The 16385-nt window shown below is 43.7% G+C and overlaps 1 protein-coding gene across 7 annotated transcripts in view; it reads left to right on the top strand.

The window, feature by feature from the left end:
• The window catches only part of LOC105434032 (serine/threonine-protein phosphatase 2B catalytic subunit 2), a 117375-nt gene that overhangs the window by 35641 nt on the left and 65349 nt on the right, over positions 1–16385 (top strand). For 2 of the 7 annotated variants that reach the window (XM_089082174.1, XM_089082170.1), the window contains exons 1-2: positions 111–1159; positions 2684–2887. In XM_089082174.1, the coding sequence (XP_088938300.1) occupies positions 439–1159; positions 2684–2887 (925 nt within the window). In that variant the 5' untranslated portion in view covers positions 111–438. Of the gene's footprint in view, positions 1–100; positions 1160–2683; positions 2888–16385 lie in introns of those variants that run through there. The other 5 variants (XM_089082173.1, XM_089082172.1, XM_089082175.1 and 2 more) reach the window with 4 other exon arrangements.

Below are 16385 nucleotides of genomic sequence, written 5' to 3'. Positions count from 1 at the left end.
ATCGACGCGATACGTCCGTCAGGAGCGTTCGCGACCGCCCAATTTTCAACATGTCCGACGAGGAGCAGGATGTACATCTGCTGACGATGTACACAGATGTACGTGCGGTATATACTGGTTGCTCTCAGGAGCGCATCCTGTGCTATCGAGAACGCGTCGCCTGACATCGACAGAGTGTAGCAATCTCGGGACGTAATCCTCCTTTACATCAGGATCTGAGAAATTCTTACAGCGCGGGCGCAGATAAACCGTGGACGATATTCTACTCATTCTGGAAGCGTTCGCGACGAGAGCACACGTCGAAAACGTCATCGTCTAACGAGTTGTGTTGGTCGAGCGAATAAACACGCTCGGCCTGTCCACGTCGAAACATTCACGCGCATCTGCCTCAACGAGGATTGTCTACGACAACCTACGTGGACGAGGTCGGCAATCCCGATGAACGTGGAAAGGACGCCTGAGAAAAGGGACGTCGGCGAGGGCAGGACGAACACGGAGAGGCCGCGGACCGTCGGCCATGGCGAAATCTTGCGGGACTCGGCGAGAGACAAGGACGAATTCACATCCGATTACTCGACCATGGAGTCGATCGTGCCGAACAGCGACGATTCGTCGTCGAAAGTGACGTCCGACAGTTCGATCGATCAGCTTCCGCCACGAGGGACGCAGCAAAACGGCCGGCCATGCCGCGTCTGCGAGAACGCGGGCGTCGATTCCGCAAGAGCGAAGGCAGGAGAGGCTGATAACTCTGTAAACGCCAAATCGATTCACTCGGCCGAACCTTCAAGCGTCACCGAGGAAGGCGAGGTGTTCAAGACGGACACATTCGACGATCTTTACAACCGGAACGTCGACCTGGCGCAGCGCTACGTAGAGAGAATGATGGCCAAGGAGCAGGACAGCGGTTGCTTCGGGGGTAATTGGTCGAAAAAGCTCATGAGTATGTCGACGATATGCCGATCGCCTCAACGATTCAAAAAATCCAAGGAGAAGAGCCCGGTGAGCCCGGCGGTTATACGAACGAGCTCGCCGACGCGGGAAAACGCGAGAACGTCAGGGAACGACGAGAACCAGGAACAGAGAACTCAGACTCTGAAGCTGCGTTTCACGATAACGAGGGAAAAGAGGCAGGTCCAGATTTCCGAAAGACTCAATCCAGGTAACGCGTTTCACCTTGAAACGCGGAAAATGGTCGATCGATGATCGTGGCGTGCCGCGTAGCAATAACAACGATTTCAGACCTTGAGTGCCATACGTTTTTGCATCGGCCCGACCGACGTCGTCGCGAGATATCGCTCGTGGTGCCTCGTTGTCGCCCACCTGTTACCTATCCTTTCGTAAATCGTTCTCGATGTGGAATATTTAATATTTTCGTTTATTATGCATGATTTCAACGTATCTGACATAAATATGTAAATATAGATTTTAAGACAGTGACTAAAAAAGAAGGATAAGAGAGTCGTTTATTGTTTCGTGTGACAAAATGGTAATTTACAATCGACATTGGCAACCGGTTACAAGACTAAAGACGTGACTCGCGATTAAAAGTTCTCCGAGAGATATTATAATTACTTTTGAACTCTACGTGCTGCGAGGCAGTTCACGATGGACGGAAAAATTCGATTTTTTTTTTCTTTTTTTTTTTCACGACGGTATTGTCTTCACAACTGCTGCCTCGTCTGGATCGCGGACACTTAAGCAAAGATAAATCGCGTTGTGTACATGCGATAGGCGCGATTAATGATTTCACGTTGCGTAATCATCTTGAGCGAATGTAAACGCTGGGCGTTACACAATCATCTGTTGCGTAATTATATGAAATTAAGCGCGCGAACGCGTTTTTATCGCATTTCCCCAGCTAATCTCAGGGCTTTCTTTCGCCTCGCCCTTTTTCGCGACGTTTTTCGCGGAAAACGCGAGTGCAAACCGGAGCAAATGGAGCATACATTTCGAAGCATATATTTCGCACTTCCATGCAGCGAGAGAATGAAAATGGAGGATTCTGGTCCGCTGCGTAGCAGCAGTTCTTGGCGAATGTCAAGCACGATTTATAAAGCGAGCACGAGAAAACTCGAAACGAACGTAAATCACGTGGGCAAGAAACAAGGAAGGAAAAACGAGATTACGCGTCTTAACGCTTGCAGTTCCTTCGCGCAACGTATACAGACTCATTAATTTTTATGAGGCGAGGTGTATAGCGCTTTGTTTTACGCGTAAAGTCGCTCGATCAATATTTAAGCACAATCGTTGTGTGCGCGTACTAATTTAATTGCGCGATGCAACGAATCGCTTTGTAGCGCCGCTCTGTGTCTGGTTAAAAAAAAAAAAAAGATGCTTAATTGGGATTACGACGAACAGCTGTAATTAATGCCGTTGCCGTGCGAGGTCGGTAGATAATTCGCTCTTTATACGAACACTTATTCGGTGGAGAGAAATTTACAAAGTACTCTAAAAAGAAGCTATGATCTTTTCAAGCGATTACACAAGACTTCTATTTTCCGTTTAATAATTTCTATGAAGAAATAATATTGTGTTAAATTTAGTTATATATTAGAATACTTATTGATTTAATTACATATTAGAATATTTATTGAATGAAAATATTATGTAATATTTGTAAATATTTTACGTATGTTTGATGAATGTCTTTCTCATCGTAAATCATCGTTGCTTCTGTCAACAGATGTCCCGTTTCCACCGTCACACAAAATGACAGTGGCAGAAGTCTTCGACGAACGAACGGGATCTCCGCGGCCGGAGGTCCTGAAGCAACACTTTATCCTCGAAGGTAGGATCGATGAGACCGCGGCTCTTCGTATAATCAACGACGGAGCCGCTCTTCTACGCTCGGAGAAGACTATGATTGACATCGAGGCTCCAGTCACCGGTGAGTCGAAGCTTAATCCTGTTAAATTCCATTTGAAATTAAGTTTAACGACTTCGGTCAAATTGACTGCCGGCGACGATCGTTGGCGGAACGAGTCTTCGCAATCCGTACCGACGTGTGAGGCCGTCTTGATTAATCGAATGTAAGATATGCGCGTTTTAATTGAAATCGAAAATTCGGTCCACCGTTCGGTACGTCCCCGCCGCTTTCTTGATCAATTATCCCTGAATTAAGTTCGTCGCGACGGTCTCCTTTGTGGCGTCCGCTGATTGTTCTGGTAGCGCGGAATAGGAGAACGTAATAAATCCCACCCCCTCGGCTATATACTTCGGATCGATTCGGTCCTATTTCCTTGTCTCCTTTCACTGTGCCCCTCCCACAGCCACTCGCCGTCATCCTTTTACACACGTACCATTGACAGTTATTACCTATCCTCCCCGCGATACAGATTTCATTTAGTGGGATTAATGTAGCAAACGCGCGTCCCGCGTTTGTTTTCCCTTTTGAAAGAATTTCCCTGTCGAGGAGTCGTCTTGAAAATGACTGAAAAAAGTACCGGAGCGAGATGCTCGATCCATAAGAGAGCAAAAATAATCCGCGTAAAATAATATTTTCCACGGCGTCTGATTTGCTTTTAATTGACGGGATAATTGCTTCATTACGAATCTCGATAACCGATCGGAGAGCTACGAAATATCGGCTTTAACTCTCTCGGATCATTATGAACGTCTTCGATAATGGGAGGAGATAATTAATTATAAGTCACAATTAATTACAGATACGGAGACGCTTACCGCTTCTATTTATTTATGTTCGTTTGCTCGGAAAATATATTCCCACCGCGGCGAATAACTTTCGATAACATCTATCAAATCAATGTGTCGCGTGCACGCCGGCTCGCGGCAGCCGCACGCTGCTGCAGCATATTTTTTGCGCATATGCTCGTCGCATCGGAATCGATGGTTAGCGAATCGGCCTTAGATTTATTTCACGTCGATCGGCGACCGGCGGAATCGCGGTTATCCCCCCCTCTCCTTCTCCCCCCCCGTTCGTTTCGCTCACGCTTTTTCGTTCCTCCGTCGTCCGTCGCGCATCCTCCCGCATTCACGGCATAATTCATCTTTCCACCGACCCTGCAACCCCCCCACCCCCGCCTCGCCGTCCTGCCGCGATGCGGATTCGCATTCGACGACCAGACGCCTGATGCACCGCAATTTCTCTCTGTCGGTCTCCACGCTCTGCTTTTTCCCTTTCTCCGCACACGTGTGCCAAAAGCGAACGAGGAGAGGCGACTCTATTATCGGCATCGACTATTATCTTAGACAAAGCATCGAATGAGACGTGAGGGGGGGGGGGGGGGAGATGCATTGTTGTTTATTAGGCAAATATTCAGATCGCTTCGCATTTCTCGATGATTTCGGAATTTACCAGAATTTGAAGAGAGAGAGAGAGAGAGAGAGAGAGAGAGAGAGAGAGAGAGAGAGAGAGACAGGTCGACGTGACGTTCTATGAAATTCCATCTGCTTCGAGCTTCGTTAACTCGCCTGATGAACTGTGGCGTACACGGGGAAACGGAAAACAGGGAGTTTAATCCAGAACGAGAGAAGAAAACGTGAGAAGCGCGCTGACCTAAAATTGACCCTTAAAAAATTAATTGGTTATCACGTGCCTCGTACGAAAGGTTAATATGTATATTTCCGAAATTATTTGCCGCTAAAAAGATTGCCTTTCTTAAAAAGCGCATGTGCTGTTACCTTAAGAAAGAGAAATACATGATTTTTCTAGAATTTTTTTAGTCGACGTTTCCACCCCCCCATTTTTTTTCCTCAGTCGCTCCGCGATTGCGCAATTAACGGGCGGATCTAACGATTTTTATTAAACGCGACATCTCGAAGGCGAGGAGGATCAAATTGCGGCTGGGTAATTGGAAGAAGGGTGGAAAGCACATTCGAGTCTTCGTTTGAAGCGACCGGGTTTCTTTTCGATCGTATGGCTTCGCGACGCATTTCTTTGATCGACGTATAACTCTCGATTGTCCTCAATCACCGACCGGCTAAATCCTCACATAAATAAATCACTCGCAGGACGATTAGTCCAATTGGATGATGGCAATTCATTGTCGCTTAGATCTTTTATTTCCAGCGCAGTTATCGTATTATCAGAAATACTTATTTGAATTATCGAATTACGTAAGAGTCTTCGAGATTATTAATAAACTCAGATCTTGTAGAAAAGTATAACTTTAATGGCGATTGAGGTAAATCTCAATTAAAATTAATCCTGTTCTATAAAGTTTTATTCGTTAATTAATTAAAGCACATTAAAAAAAAATGGGCTTCTTATTTAAAATTTTTTTTTTTAATTATTTTTAAAAAAGATTTTCTTGATTTATTTGTTAATTGTACACACATACTTTTAAAGAATTTAGAGTTAAAATTATCTCTTTCATTGCTTTTTCGCACGAACACAAATAAATTAGTACAATAAACTTGAACAACAAAAATGATATTCTCATAGGTAGTAATACTTCAGAATCAAAAGATCCTTTATTTCTATTCTCTTAATTGTAATTCAGAACAGTAGCATGCATATGTAATAAGCCGAGATTAGAGCTAACCGGCGTTGTTAAAATTTCCTGTAAAGAATTTCTTCCCCGGGCGAATCGCGGCTTCTATGAACGAACTTCGCGGATATTCAAATTAATGATAATGAGTTGCTCGAATGTTAGCTCAATGGGATCTCCGCAGGCGATTAGTGCGTTTCTTTGCGTCGTGAAGAAACAGCCATTTCCACGTCCATAGAACGAAGTGGCTCGTTTCAGCTCTCGTGTCCGATTTCGCCCTTCTCTCTCGCCGATGTTATAAGCCGGGTGAAACAGCGCGTTACGATAATCGCTTCGACGTTGCATTAATACCCTTTCTGCTTTTTTTTTTCCTCCCTCTCGCTCCTGCAAGTTTTTCGCTCCAGAAATGAGTTCCTTCGTTACGCGCGCTCGTAAAGCTTTATTACTGTCCTCGCGCTTGTGCCTCTGCGAAATGGAAAAAGTAGCGGACACGATCGGAAAGTTATCGTCGATCCTGAAAGTTAATGCTGATCATTAAGGATAGAAGCGTTACCTTACAGAGAAAAGAGAGAAAAAAAGGAAAGGGAAAATTTGCGATCATTCTAAAATAGCCTTCTTTTAGCGATTTGCATTTTAACGTAATTTGCTCGCTTTATCGCGAACGTACAGTTACATTGATTTATGATTACGTTATATTTTAACGTTTAAATATGGACAATGCGTGGCCTGGCCTTTCCGATCTTTTCTTTATTAAAAATTTTCCGCGCTTCGACGGCCCTAAAATAAAATTAAGGAACAACGAGCGATATTTCGGATTGCTGTAATCGCATCGTGCAATTTCGCAACGAAGTCCGATTTTAGTTTACTCAAAATGATTTTTCGTTTGTTCGCCGAGAGTCGAACCAGCCGGATTAGGCTGGGATATCCATCGTTTTGCTTCAAGTTCCACTCGTGGCACAAATAAAGGTTTAATTTCGATAACTCAAACATCGCCGAAATCATTCGGTTGCCGCTGGATTTTGGCGCGATTGTAAATTTGCGTTCGATTGGAAATCTAATCCGTGTATATTCCAGTCGCCTGCTTCGATCGCGGTCATCGAGAGAGAATATAAAATACCCGAGTCAAAGGCTTTTGTCGGTATCGGCGCGGTTGAGGGACTAACACTCGTTAATTTTTCTCTCTCCTTGTTTTCTATTTTCTCGCAGCCTCGGAATACGGCTCTTAGGTCTCGAGAGGGAAACACAGTTGTTATCTAACGACGCGCTATCTTAATTGTCTTCCTGCCTTGTCGCGACAAAATTGATACGAAGCCGGAAACATGGTTATGCGAGCGTCATGTTGACCGAACTCGGGCGCCGGGAACATGTGTAGAAGCATAAATTATTCATACAAGTGTGAGCGACGAGGAGAAAGAGAGAAAGAGAGAGAGAGAGAGAGAGAGAGAGAGAGAAAGGGAAGAGGAAGATGGAACAAAGTGACAATATTGTTCGGCCGTTATAAAACATCTTAAAAAGCATTAAATGTTTATCGTCTGTCGGCGCTGTCACATTTATGTTGCCCGTCTAAATATTATACTTCGTCGATATAACTAGCTCCGGGATGGAAACGGAGAAGTATATGCGATATAAATATATATATATATATATATATATATATATATATTCGGTATCTACCTCTCTGATCGCGCGTTGCTTTTCGTTGCGTTCTAATTAATAACACGAGATTCGAGACAGACGCGACGTGAGAGTCGCGATCGATCGCACGTGTTCGATGCTTCTCGCTTCGTAAAATTTAAACCGCGACGAGAAAACATTACGGTTTCGCCGAGTATCGTGACATTCGCGGTACATAAACATTTCGGGATTATTGTTGAATCCTGTCTCGGTTGGAAATGGAGTTCCCTCGCAAAAATGTTTGCGCACGCGCGCGCGCGCGCTCGCGGACCATTAAATTCGATCTAAACGTACGGACGCACGGAATCCGCGGTGGATAATTGCTTACACGTTGATTACACCCTTACACGGAACGGAACGGGCGTGGCGGACGTGCGCGGGAGGAAGGAGGGGCGGAAAATCGAGCAGCTTTTACTCGCTGACGGAACTCTATCCGCGCGCGTTCTTTTTGCGTCAGGCGATAATACTCTGATTTAATACGAAGGGCAAGAAAGCCCGCGGCGACGGTCGGATAAAAGCTTCGCTGGCCTGACGTTTCAATAATGCGTTGTTCGTCCTCTGGATGAGAGGGTTTCGTCGGCAGAGGACAATTATAGCGAGCGCGACGATGGCTCTCTCTCTCTCTCTCTCTCTCTCTCTCTCTCTCTCTCTCTCGACTCGACCACTGCGGTTACAAGTTTACGCAATAGAGTCGCGCCGTCCGAGTTAGACGACTCGTCCGCGTCGGATCGCGGCGCAAAGCGGTCAAAGTGCAGTGGCAAAAGTCTCCGGGATGACGATGATATGTGCGTCGCACATATACGAGCGGTGTATTATTTAGAAAACTTCCGGAGGAGCGCGGAGGATGCAGAGTTGCGGAACAACTCTCATAGCATTAATTGAAAGAGAAAGAGAGGGAGGGGAGGAGAGAGAGAGAGAGAGAGAGAGAGAGAATGTGTATGCGCGTATCTTTGTGCATGCGAGTTTTTAATATATGTTACGTCAATACGATATTGCGACGGCGACGGAATACCGCGCATGAATATACGCTCGTTCGGCGCGCGGAGTTGTTAATTATCTTATTAAATAGTAACGAAACGAAAACTGTACGCTCGGTTGGCAGGACCGGCAGGAAGTTGCCCTTAATTTTCTCCCTTAACGCGTAACCGAAGCTCTTCCGGAAGTGGCGCCCTTAATACTTGATGCTTTAATGCATACGTAGTGTCTTGTAGCTGATACCAGCTGATACTCGCGCGTTGATATCTGCATCGTCGAATACATCGCGTACGATGCGAAATTAATTGAATATAGAGGGATAAAAGTATTTTGTGTGCGAGAGCTCTTTGGAGAAAAGATATGTAGGTTTCTCGTGCGAAAATTGGCAATTTAAAATAAAAATAAATAGCCCTGTCACACTGTAATAATACAAAATTAAAATTGCTATTTAGCGCTTAGTGTGTTACATGCACGAGAGAAAAAAAAAATATTTTTGGCTTTTGAGGACAGACCGCAATCGAGTCGATACGGATAATTCAATAACTATGGCTTAACCGTGCCCGAGACATCTCCCCCGAGACGCGAAGAGGAAATCGACAAAAGTGGGCAACAAATGACGCAGAATCGATTCTTCAATTCGCTGGTGATCCGAATACAAATTTTGTACGAGATACGCGAAACGATGTATTCATATAAAGGACCATCCTCGGAGACACAGAATTCTCGAGGACGCGCAAATCAATATCGGGAGATGGGGTCGTGGAAGGAGGACGCGAAGCCGAGTACGGTTGCCAACATTTCTTTCTCCGTGGATTCAAAAGTACGATATTTGATCCTAGAGTAAGGTGACTACAGGCGGAGATACAAATGCACACGTGTGAACTCTTATGCGTCGCGAAAACCAAATCGTTATTCCACACGCCTCACCGACAGATGCGATTTTCGCAATACGATTCTTAACGGGCACGATTTTATTGTGGATCTAAAAAAAAAACACGTTACGTGATACGCGAGGAATTCGCGGACGATCTGAATTAATCTAAATTTTAATGCGAAATAACTATCGTCATTGTCCGTATACGGAGACATATTCTTTTGTCGAGGAAAATATTGTTGCGTTCCATCTCTAATTTCGAATTTTATCGATAATTACTTGTATTGTCAGTCAACTCGAATATCGGCCGATAGGGGATAGCCTTAATTATTTATTTAATCCGCGGAACCAATTTCGCTCGACCGGGGGTGCATTCGGCTTTATCCTCGCGCCAATTATGAGCTTAACGCCGCGCGTCAGTCGAGCGGAGACAAAAGAATGAATTAAATGAGGCACGCTTTAACGCGAACTGTCGCCGCCTTTCCTGCAATCGGAGCCTCGGCCGGATGTATTATCCGAGAGATAACAATTTGTGCATCGCCGTTGTGCGCTCTCGAACGAGGGCGGAGATCGTCAAAGCTATTTCTCTACCTCCGCAAACGCGAGCGCGTTTCCGAGTGCACTCGGCGTCGATATCGTTATATTGCCGAAGATACCGAAAAGAGGAAGTCATTTCGCAACCATCGGTAATGGATCGTGTTGTCCGCGAAGGATCTCCAATTAACGAGTGATGCGAAAGCTGAAATCGAGTCCTCTTTTTTATATATATATATATATATATAGACCCGACCCGAGATTGGCAAACAGACACGATCGATGCGGATTAAGAGAATATTATAAAAAAGCGAATCATCGGTTGTGGAGAAGGAATCGTTCGTGAAAAGGAATAAAAACGAGTTTGTTAACAGAGCTCCCTCGCAGAGCGGTTCAAAATAATTGTACGACATATAATTTCTCGATTATGTTTCTATGTGTTTTAAAATAACAATATAATAAATATATCCCGTCTATCGACATGCATAAGAGAGGGAAAGAGACGACGGGAAAGGTTTATCGATTTGATAAGTTTCTCCGCGAGTTTCATGGCTATGTCATTCTCTTCTTCTCTCTTTAGAGCTATAAAGCGGTTAGCAGTCGTTCTCGTATAAACAGCGCTGCAAACTCGACATAGACGCGAGAAAGAAGTAGCACAGAGGACGTTAAGTTGGAATGCACTAAGATGCAGCGCTGCGCAAAATTAGGTCGACTGTGCCTTTCAAAGCGAAGGGCTGTGCGAGCCAAACGCTTTATACCGCGAACCATTTTCCGAAATTGCTATCCGTGCTATCATAAAAGAGCACGTTCGAAGTCGGCAAAATTCGCGTCGCGAGGCTTTACTGTGCAGATGATACATATATATTCTAATACAAAGAACGTTTTTTTTTATCTTTGTCTCTTAAGAATAAAATCCTGTAAATGACTCAATTTGCGGTATGTTTTATATTATGTTTATATTATTTTTTATTTAACAAACGTGTATGGGTGGTTTTCGTGATGGACGCATGTGTCGACATCGATGGAAAGAAGATGCGTCGGGCATAAACACAGTACAGGTATAATGAGTTTTTAGAGTGGCCCAATAAAAGCTGGCAGATCCAGGGGGAACTGGGTTATAGCATAGTAAACGTCTCTCATAGATCGTCGAGGATCGCCATTTTACATTCCGCCGCTATTCGTCGTTTGTCATTAACATTTAACGATCGCATAATAAAATACTGTGCACCCGTGTGGCAGTCGGGAAATATGTAAATGTATATATATATATATATATATATATATATATATATATACACACACACACACACACACATACATACATATATTAAAAATATTAATGTGTAACGAAATGCGTAATTAAATTAAAACATCAAGTCACGAAACATAGAATGTTCTACATTGTTTTCCTTTTCTTTATTAAATATATGGGGTGTCTCGCTGCGTTAAAGTTTGATCAATTCCGAATTGATTTATTTTCTATAAAAATAATTGCGCTTTTCAACAACCAACAATTAGAAAACTTTAAGTAATTAAACTTTAGCGGAAAAATAGATGATAAAATCGTATTGTTATGTATTAATTTTAAATATATTTCACTTCTTAGAATTTTAGTTTAAAAATTTAGTTATTAAGATAACGTTAAAGATCGAAAATTTATGTGAAAAAAAAGAGAGATGCAGGAGAGAGAAAGAGAAAGAGAAGTTGTATCTTCCGTTGAAAAAAATCCGTTGAAATAGTTTGGCGGAAGTGCGTTCAGGAAGTGCGTTGAAGAACACCCTGTAAGTTGTGTGCCAAGTGCCCATACCGGGCATAAAAATACATAAACGGCGATGGCGATCTTGGGTGCTGGTATATTGCTCATGCAGACCGTAATAATTAAGAGTAACCGATTATGCGATAGTCCATTCGCTGATAGTATCTAGGTGGGTTTCAATAACGCAGTTCGTGACTCTTTTTCGAGGTTGAGCTCACCTCGCCGGATGTATCCTTGGACCTTGCGCCTTGTGCGAGGTCAAGGACGAAGGAGAGCGTCCATGGACGCGATTCCGCGATTTGGCGAACGACATCCGGCGATGCATCGCGCAACTTTCACAGCCAACAAGCACGATTGGGAACACCGTTGTTTCGTGTTCGCGTTTTATTGGTTGCCAGTTACGTGGTACCACCCTTTCCTTATTTTTCACCGCCCTTCATTCTTTTAGTCCGCGAAGCATTCAGGTATTGCGGAGAAAAATTTACGGCGTTCCTCCCCTTTCTCATGTATACCTATATTTCGAGGATATTGACCGATTCTTATGAACAGGGGATATTGGATCAGAAAAATTTACCACTCAAGTTGGCCATGTCTTAGCAATATGCCGCCAATTTCTAAAGGGTCCATTTTGATCCCATTCCGTGGATCTTCTACGTCGGAAAACCCTTGCGATGGGCTATGTAATACGCTATGTAATACGTAACATAGCGAGAAAGGGAAAGAGAGATGCGATTGAATAAACTTATCCCTGGGAATATTGCGAGCTCTAATCAAATATATTAATTCCGATTTTCCTGTGAGACAGAAAGGCCGTCTCGCTTGATTCGTGTCAGACATTCACTGTGATAATTGTGAGTTAAAAGCGCAGCTTGATAGCTCGTTCTGAGTATTGTTCAATGCGATATCGATATTTAATATCGCGAAGGCACGGTTTTGCAATCAGGAAAGTCACTATTCCATTCGCGATCTGCAGTATCTTATCTATCTTTTCAACTCTTCGTGTATTTTTCTTAAAACTTATTGCGACTTGCAACTTGAATGATTACATGATGCACTTGAGTGACACGATATTATGCCTTGAAATAGAGAAAGAGATGAGGGGGGAGGGAGGGAAATACGTTTCATTGTTTTGCGCCCGATAGTTGCACGAAAGTCGCTCGGAGCTCGGACACATCCCCTCCTCTTCTGCCCCCAATAAGAATATAGTTATGCGAAATGTGGAACAAGTGTGTCCCGACTCGATGTGCATGCCGGATTTATTATAAGATGACGGAGGCTTCGGCGGATTCAAGGCTGCCGATTCCAGTCAGGGCTGATAAAGTTGGCGAGGAAGTTGGGTGAAATAGCGCGGGATTTTTACCGCGCCCTCAAGTCGAGCCCGGCCCGTGAATCGTAAATTGAAATCTATTTCGAAGTGAAGCTCGACCTTTTTTTTTATTATCGCGCCCCTCAAACTTTTCATCGATCCGATCCCCGGTCGAGCCCGGTCGGGTGGCGACAAGGGGAGTGGACGGCAAGGGGATCGACGGCGATGAATTTATATGCGAACGGCCGTTCCCATCATTTCTTGCCGTTCGTGAGGAGAAACTAATGCGGTTAATCGTACATCGTGAGTGGAACGCTCTCCATTCAAAGGCATATTCGTTACTTCGTGATCTCGCCGGTGATATCGCCGCAGCACGAAGGAAAAAGAATCGTAACAAGTGTTACATCGAATAACAATGAACGAGTTGAAGTTTTTATCCCGTTAAAATATGCGCCACATCGGAGGACTTATTTTCCTTCTACATATTTATTTTATTTTGTTAAAGCCACGCCGGGAGTAAGACGACTTTAAAGTGCTCGTGGAGCAGTTTTCTCTTTTGTTTTTTTTTTTTTCCTTCCCCGGGGCAACTCTGTCGAGGGGCGGGCTCGCGTTATACCCCGCGAGCATGACACGCGAGGGTGCATGTACTCCCCCGTAGATACGGCTGCCAGAGATAAGGGCCCGTAACGGGTGTCGGAAAAAAGAAAGCACGAATCACGAAGAAACGCCCTCGCATCTAAGGGTCGATTTCTCCCATTCGCGGATACTCTCGGGTCTATAAAGAATTATTTGGTCTTTAATTTTTATCGAGGCTTCAATCTTGTGCCTGTCACAGTTAAGTCTCGTATTTACGAGAGGAAGATACGATCGTAAGACAAAAAAAGTATTATCCAAGAAGGAGAGAGAAAACAGAGAGGAGGAGAGGAAGATAGAAAGAGAATATAACCCCAATTTCAGCAATTATTTTTAAAACGTATTATTCTAATTGGAACCTCAATTCTCGAGAGGAAGTTTATCAGTCGAAAAATCCAGGAAGAGTCACGGACTTGTTAAAGCTTGTTATTTAATTCGTCGAATAATTCCATTGTACTGTTACACATCGAGGTGGCTGGCTTTAAAACCGGCCCTGCCGCGACGCATTACGTGCAGCGAATTAACGGTCTTTATCGTTGTGTGCAGATATTCCGGGAAACGTCGCTTAATCTACGTGCCGAGCGCATACGACGCAAATAAAATTCCGACGTGCGATCTCGGGGATCTCGGCGGTCGGGAAACGTAATCCGGCGAATTTCTTTTCGTGTACGTCGCGAATAAATCGCACGAGCGATTCGTTAGCTCGGAGACCGACTAACGGACGGCGGGACCGAGTCTCGTTACTACGACCGCCTGTTTCAACACGCAATACAATCTTCGAGAAGTCGCTAGACGACGACGACGACGACGACGACGACGACGACGACGACGACGACGACGACGATAGCGCGACGTAACGAGACATTTGAGGAAGGTAAAGTTACACATCGCCGAGGCACCGATTTATCTCGCTGGTGTTCGTTAAGCACACATAGTCGGTCGCGCATTTTATCGCGTGGAATTTTTAACTGGCTTTTTAAAAAGTACTTAAAGTCAAGATTATGTTTGAAATTCAAGGCACTCGATTCTTTTTAAAGGCTCGCTCGTTCGTTTTCTACTTAGAAGCGGGACACGCAAAGTGTCAAGTTTTTTTTGCTCTATCAAAAATATGTCTTTGATTTAATTAATCCCATCGCGCTAATTAAGCCGTTGGGCGTTTTCTGAGAATACTCGGGGAAGGATTTGTTTCGTGTTACGAGCGAGGACATATTGGACGAGGGGGGAGGAGGGGGGGGGGACGAACTCTTCTCCCCCGAGAGCAAGAGTGAGTTTCACTGTGCACGCACGATCGCTCCCTTTGAAGTGAGAAGTAGTTCAGCTCTGGCTGGCATATAATCGTGACGAGGTCGCCACGGATCCATTAAAAATGAGAAAACGCGTATTCATCATCGGGCGAGACCACGCAGCAGCGGAAGATCATTATGCTTGCCTTTGCGAACCGTGCCAGAAGATGAGAATTATCTCTTTTCTCAACGTGAATGATGAAGGACACCGAAATATTTTGGACGGAATGCCAGGAGATGGTTAGAGATACGCATTAAGAGAATTAAAAAAAAAAGTGTGAAAAATATTACGGACGTTTAATAATTTATAATGGCATCTGTTATGTACGTAATCAACCTCATTCTGTTTTGAGAAAATTATTATTAATGGTGTAACTATTACAATATGCACTGCATTTACTATTGATCGGATACAGATTCAATTTTTTTTTAATTAGCGCCATTTTAAATAAATACTTTAGCTTTATTATTAAATGCCCTAAAGAACGAATGATAAACGATATCAGAATAAAATATATTGTGGATTCCGATTACCCAAATTAATTTTTTTTTCAAATTAATAAAATCCTTGTTTTCTGAATCCTACTTTTATAATTCAAAAGGCTCGATTTCTTTCCCGGATATTCAGCATGTCACGCATCAAGATGTATCCATCAGTTAATGGGTTGTATGTATTATTCGCCGAGGAGTCATCACGGCAGTGTTTTACAATTATGCAACTCTGTTGAGAATCCGTGATCTTCTTTAAAGGAGATCCTCCACCGATTTTGCGAGAAGTCGGAACGTAGACGGTCCACCGCGACGTCAGCTGCAAACGCATGCATCATTACCTACTTATCTATACCAGATGACATAATGAGCTGGCATATCGCATAGTAAGTGTAATTTGCGCGAGTCATCGGTGAATGAAATGAATTATTCCATTTGGCGTAATTCGCAAAGGAAACGGAGCAGGGAGAAGAGAGAGAGGGAGTTATCAATTTATCACGGAGAAATGGAGGTTGCTCGAGAGATCGTGCAGATTTTCCGTTCCTCATCGATCGTCATGATTCAACGTAACCAGTACAAAGTTACAAAGTATAGCGATGTAACATTTTTTTCTATTGAAAAACTATCACAGAGGAAAAAAGTCTCTAAAAAAGATCCAACTCCATCGTATGTTTTCGAAACACAATACTTTTTTTTTACCGTGCTATTTTTTTGTCCCTTTTACAGCGCGAGAGATACACAGAGAGTTTGTCGAAAAATTTTCTTGTCTGTTTAAGCACCGGTTTGAGTGAACTATTTTATTTTATTCGTTATACAACATACGTGTCAATTACTGCTATGTCAATTAAATCATTCTTTTCAAACGTACCGTTAGATATAAGAATTGATTTTACTTCACATCTCTATAGTATCTCTTATTATCAATTAATTAAAGTCGAAAATGGAGTGTACGTGCTCAGGTAACATTCAGCAAAACGTGATCACCCCTGAAGGGGGTTGCTCCTTCGTGGAACGCTTCAAAAGTTTCTACAAGCGACGTAAACGCACGCAAATGTTTTTATACGGTATAGGAATGTAAATTTTTTATGATGCGCAATAAAATTTTACTTAGGGTAATCGCTTTTAGCCCGGAAAACTGCGAGGCAAATCGCGTAAAGCGTTATTTTCCCGCGAAACGCCGTTTGGCTGTTATTAGTGAGTATTCATTGGCCGTTGCACGCGGCGTGTTTTGCACGGCTCCACGGTCATTCGATATAAACCCGGCGGCGTTTGATTACATTTCAGCCCGGCAGTTGATTCGGGCCCTCCGCGTGCGCCTCGCGCAATACGGTAGTAAAAGGACCGCACGCTTGTGTGATGCGGTAACGGGAAAACGACGCCGCTCGTTTCATCAGAAACTACCCTCGGGTAT

The sequence above is a fragment of the Pogonomyrmex barbatus genome, unplaced genomic scaffold, assembly GCF_055798465.1.
Source record: "Pogonomyrmex barbatus isolate J1 unplaced genomic scaffold, ASM5579846v1 scaffold5, whole genome shotgun sequence".
NCBI classification, from domain to species: Eukaryota; Metazoa; Arthropoda; class Insecta; order Hymenoptera; family Formicidae; genus Pogonomyrmex; species Pogonomyrmex barbatus.
Note: the sequence above shows the minus strand (reverse complement) of the source record. Positions and strands in the feature narration are given on the sequence as shown.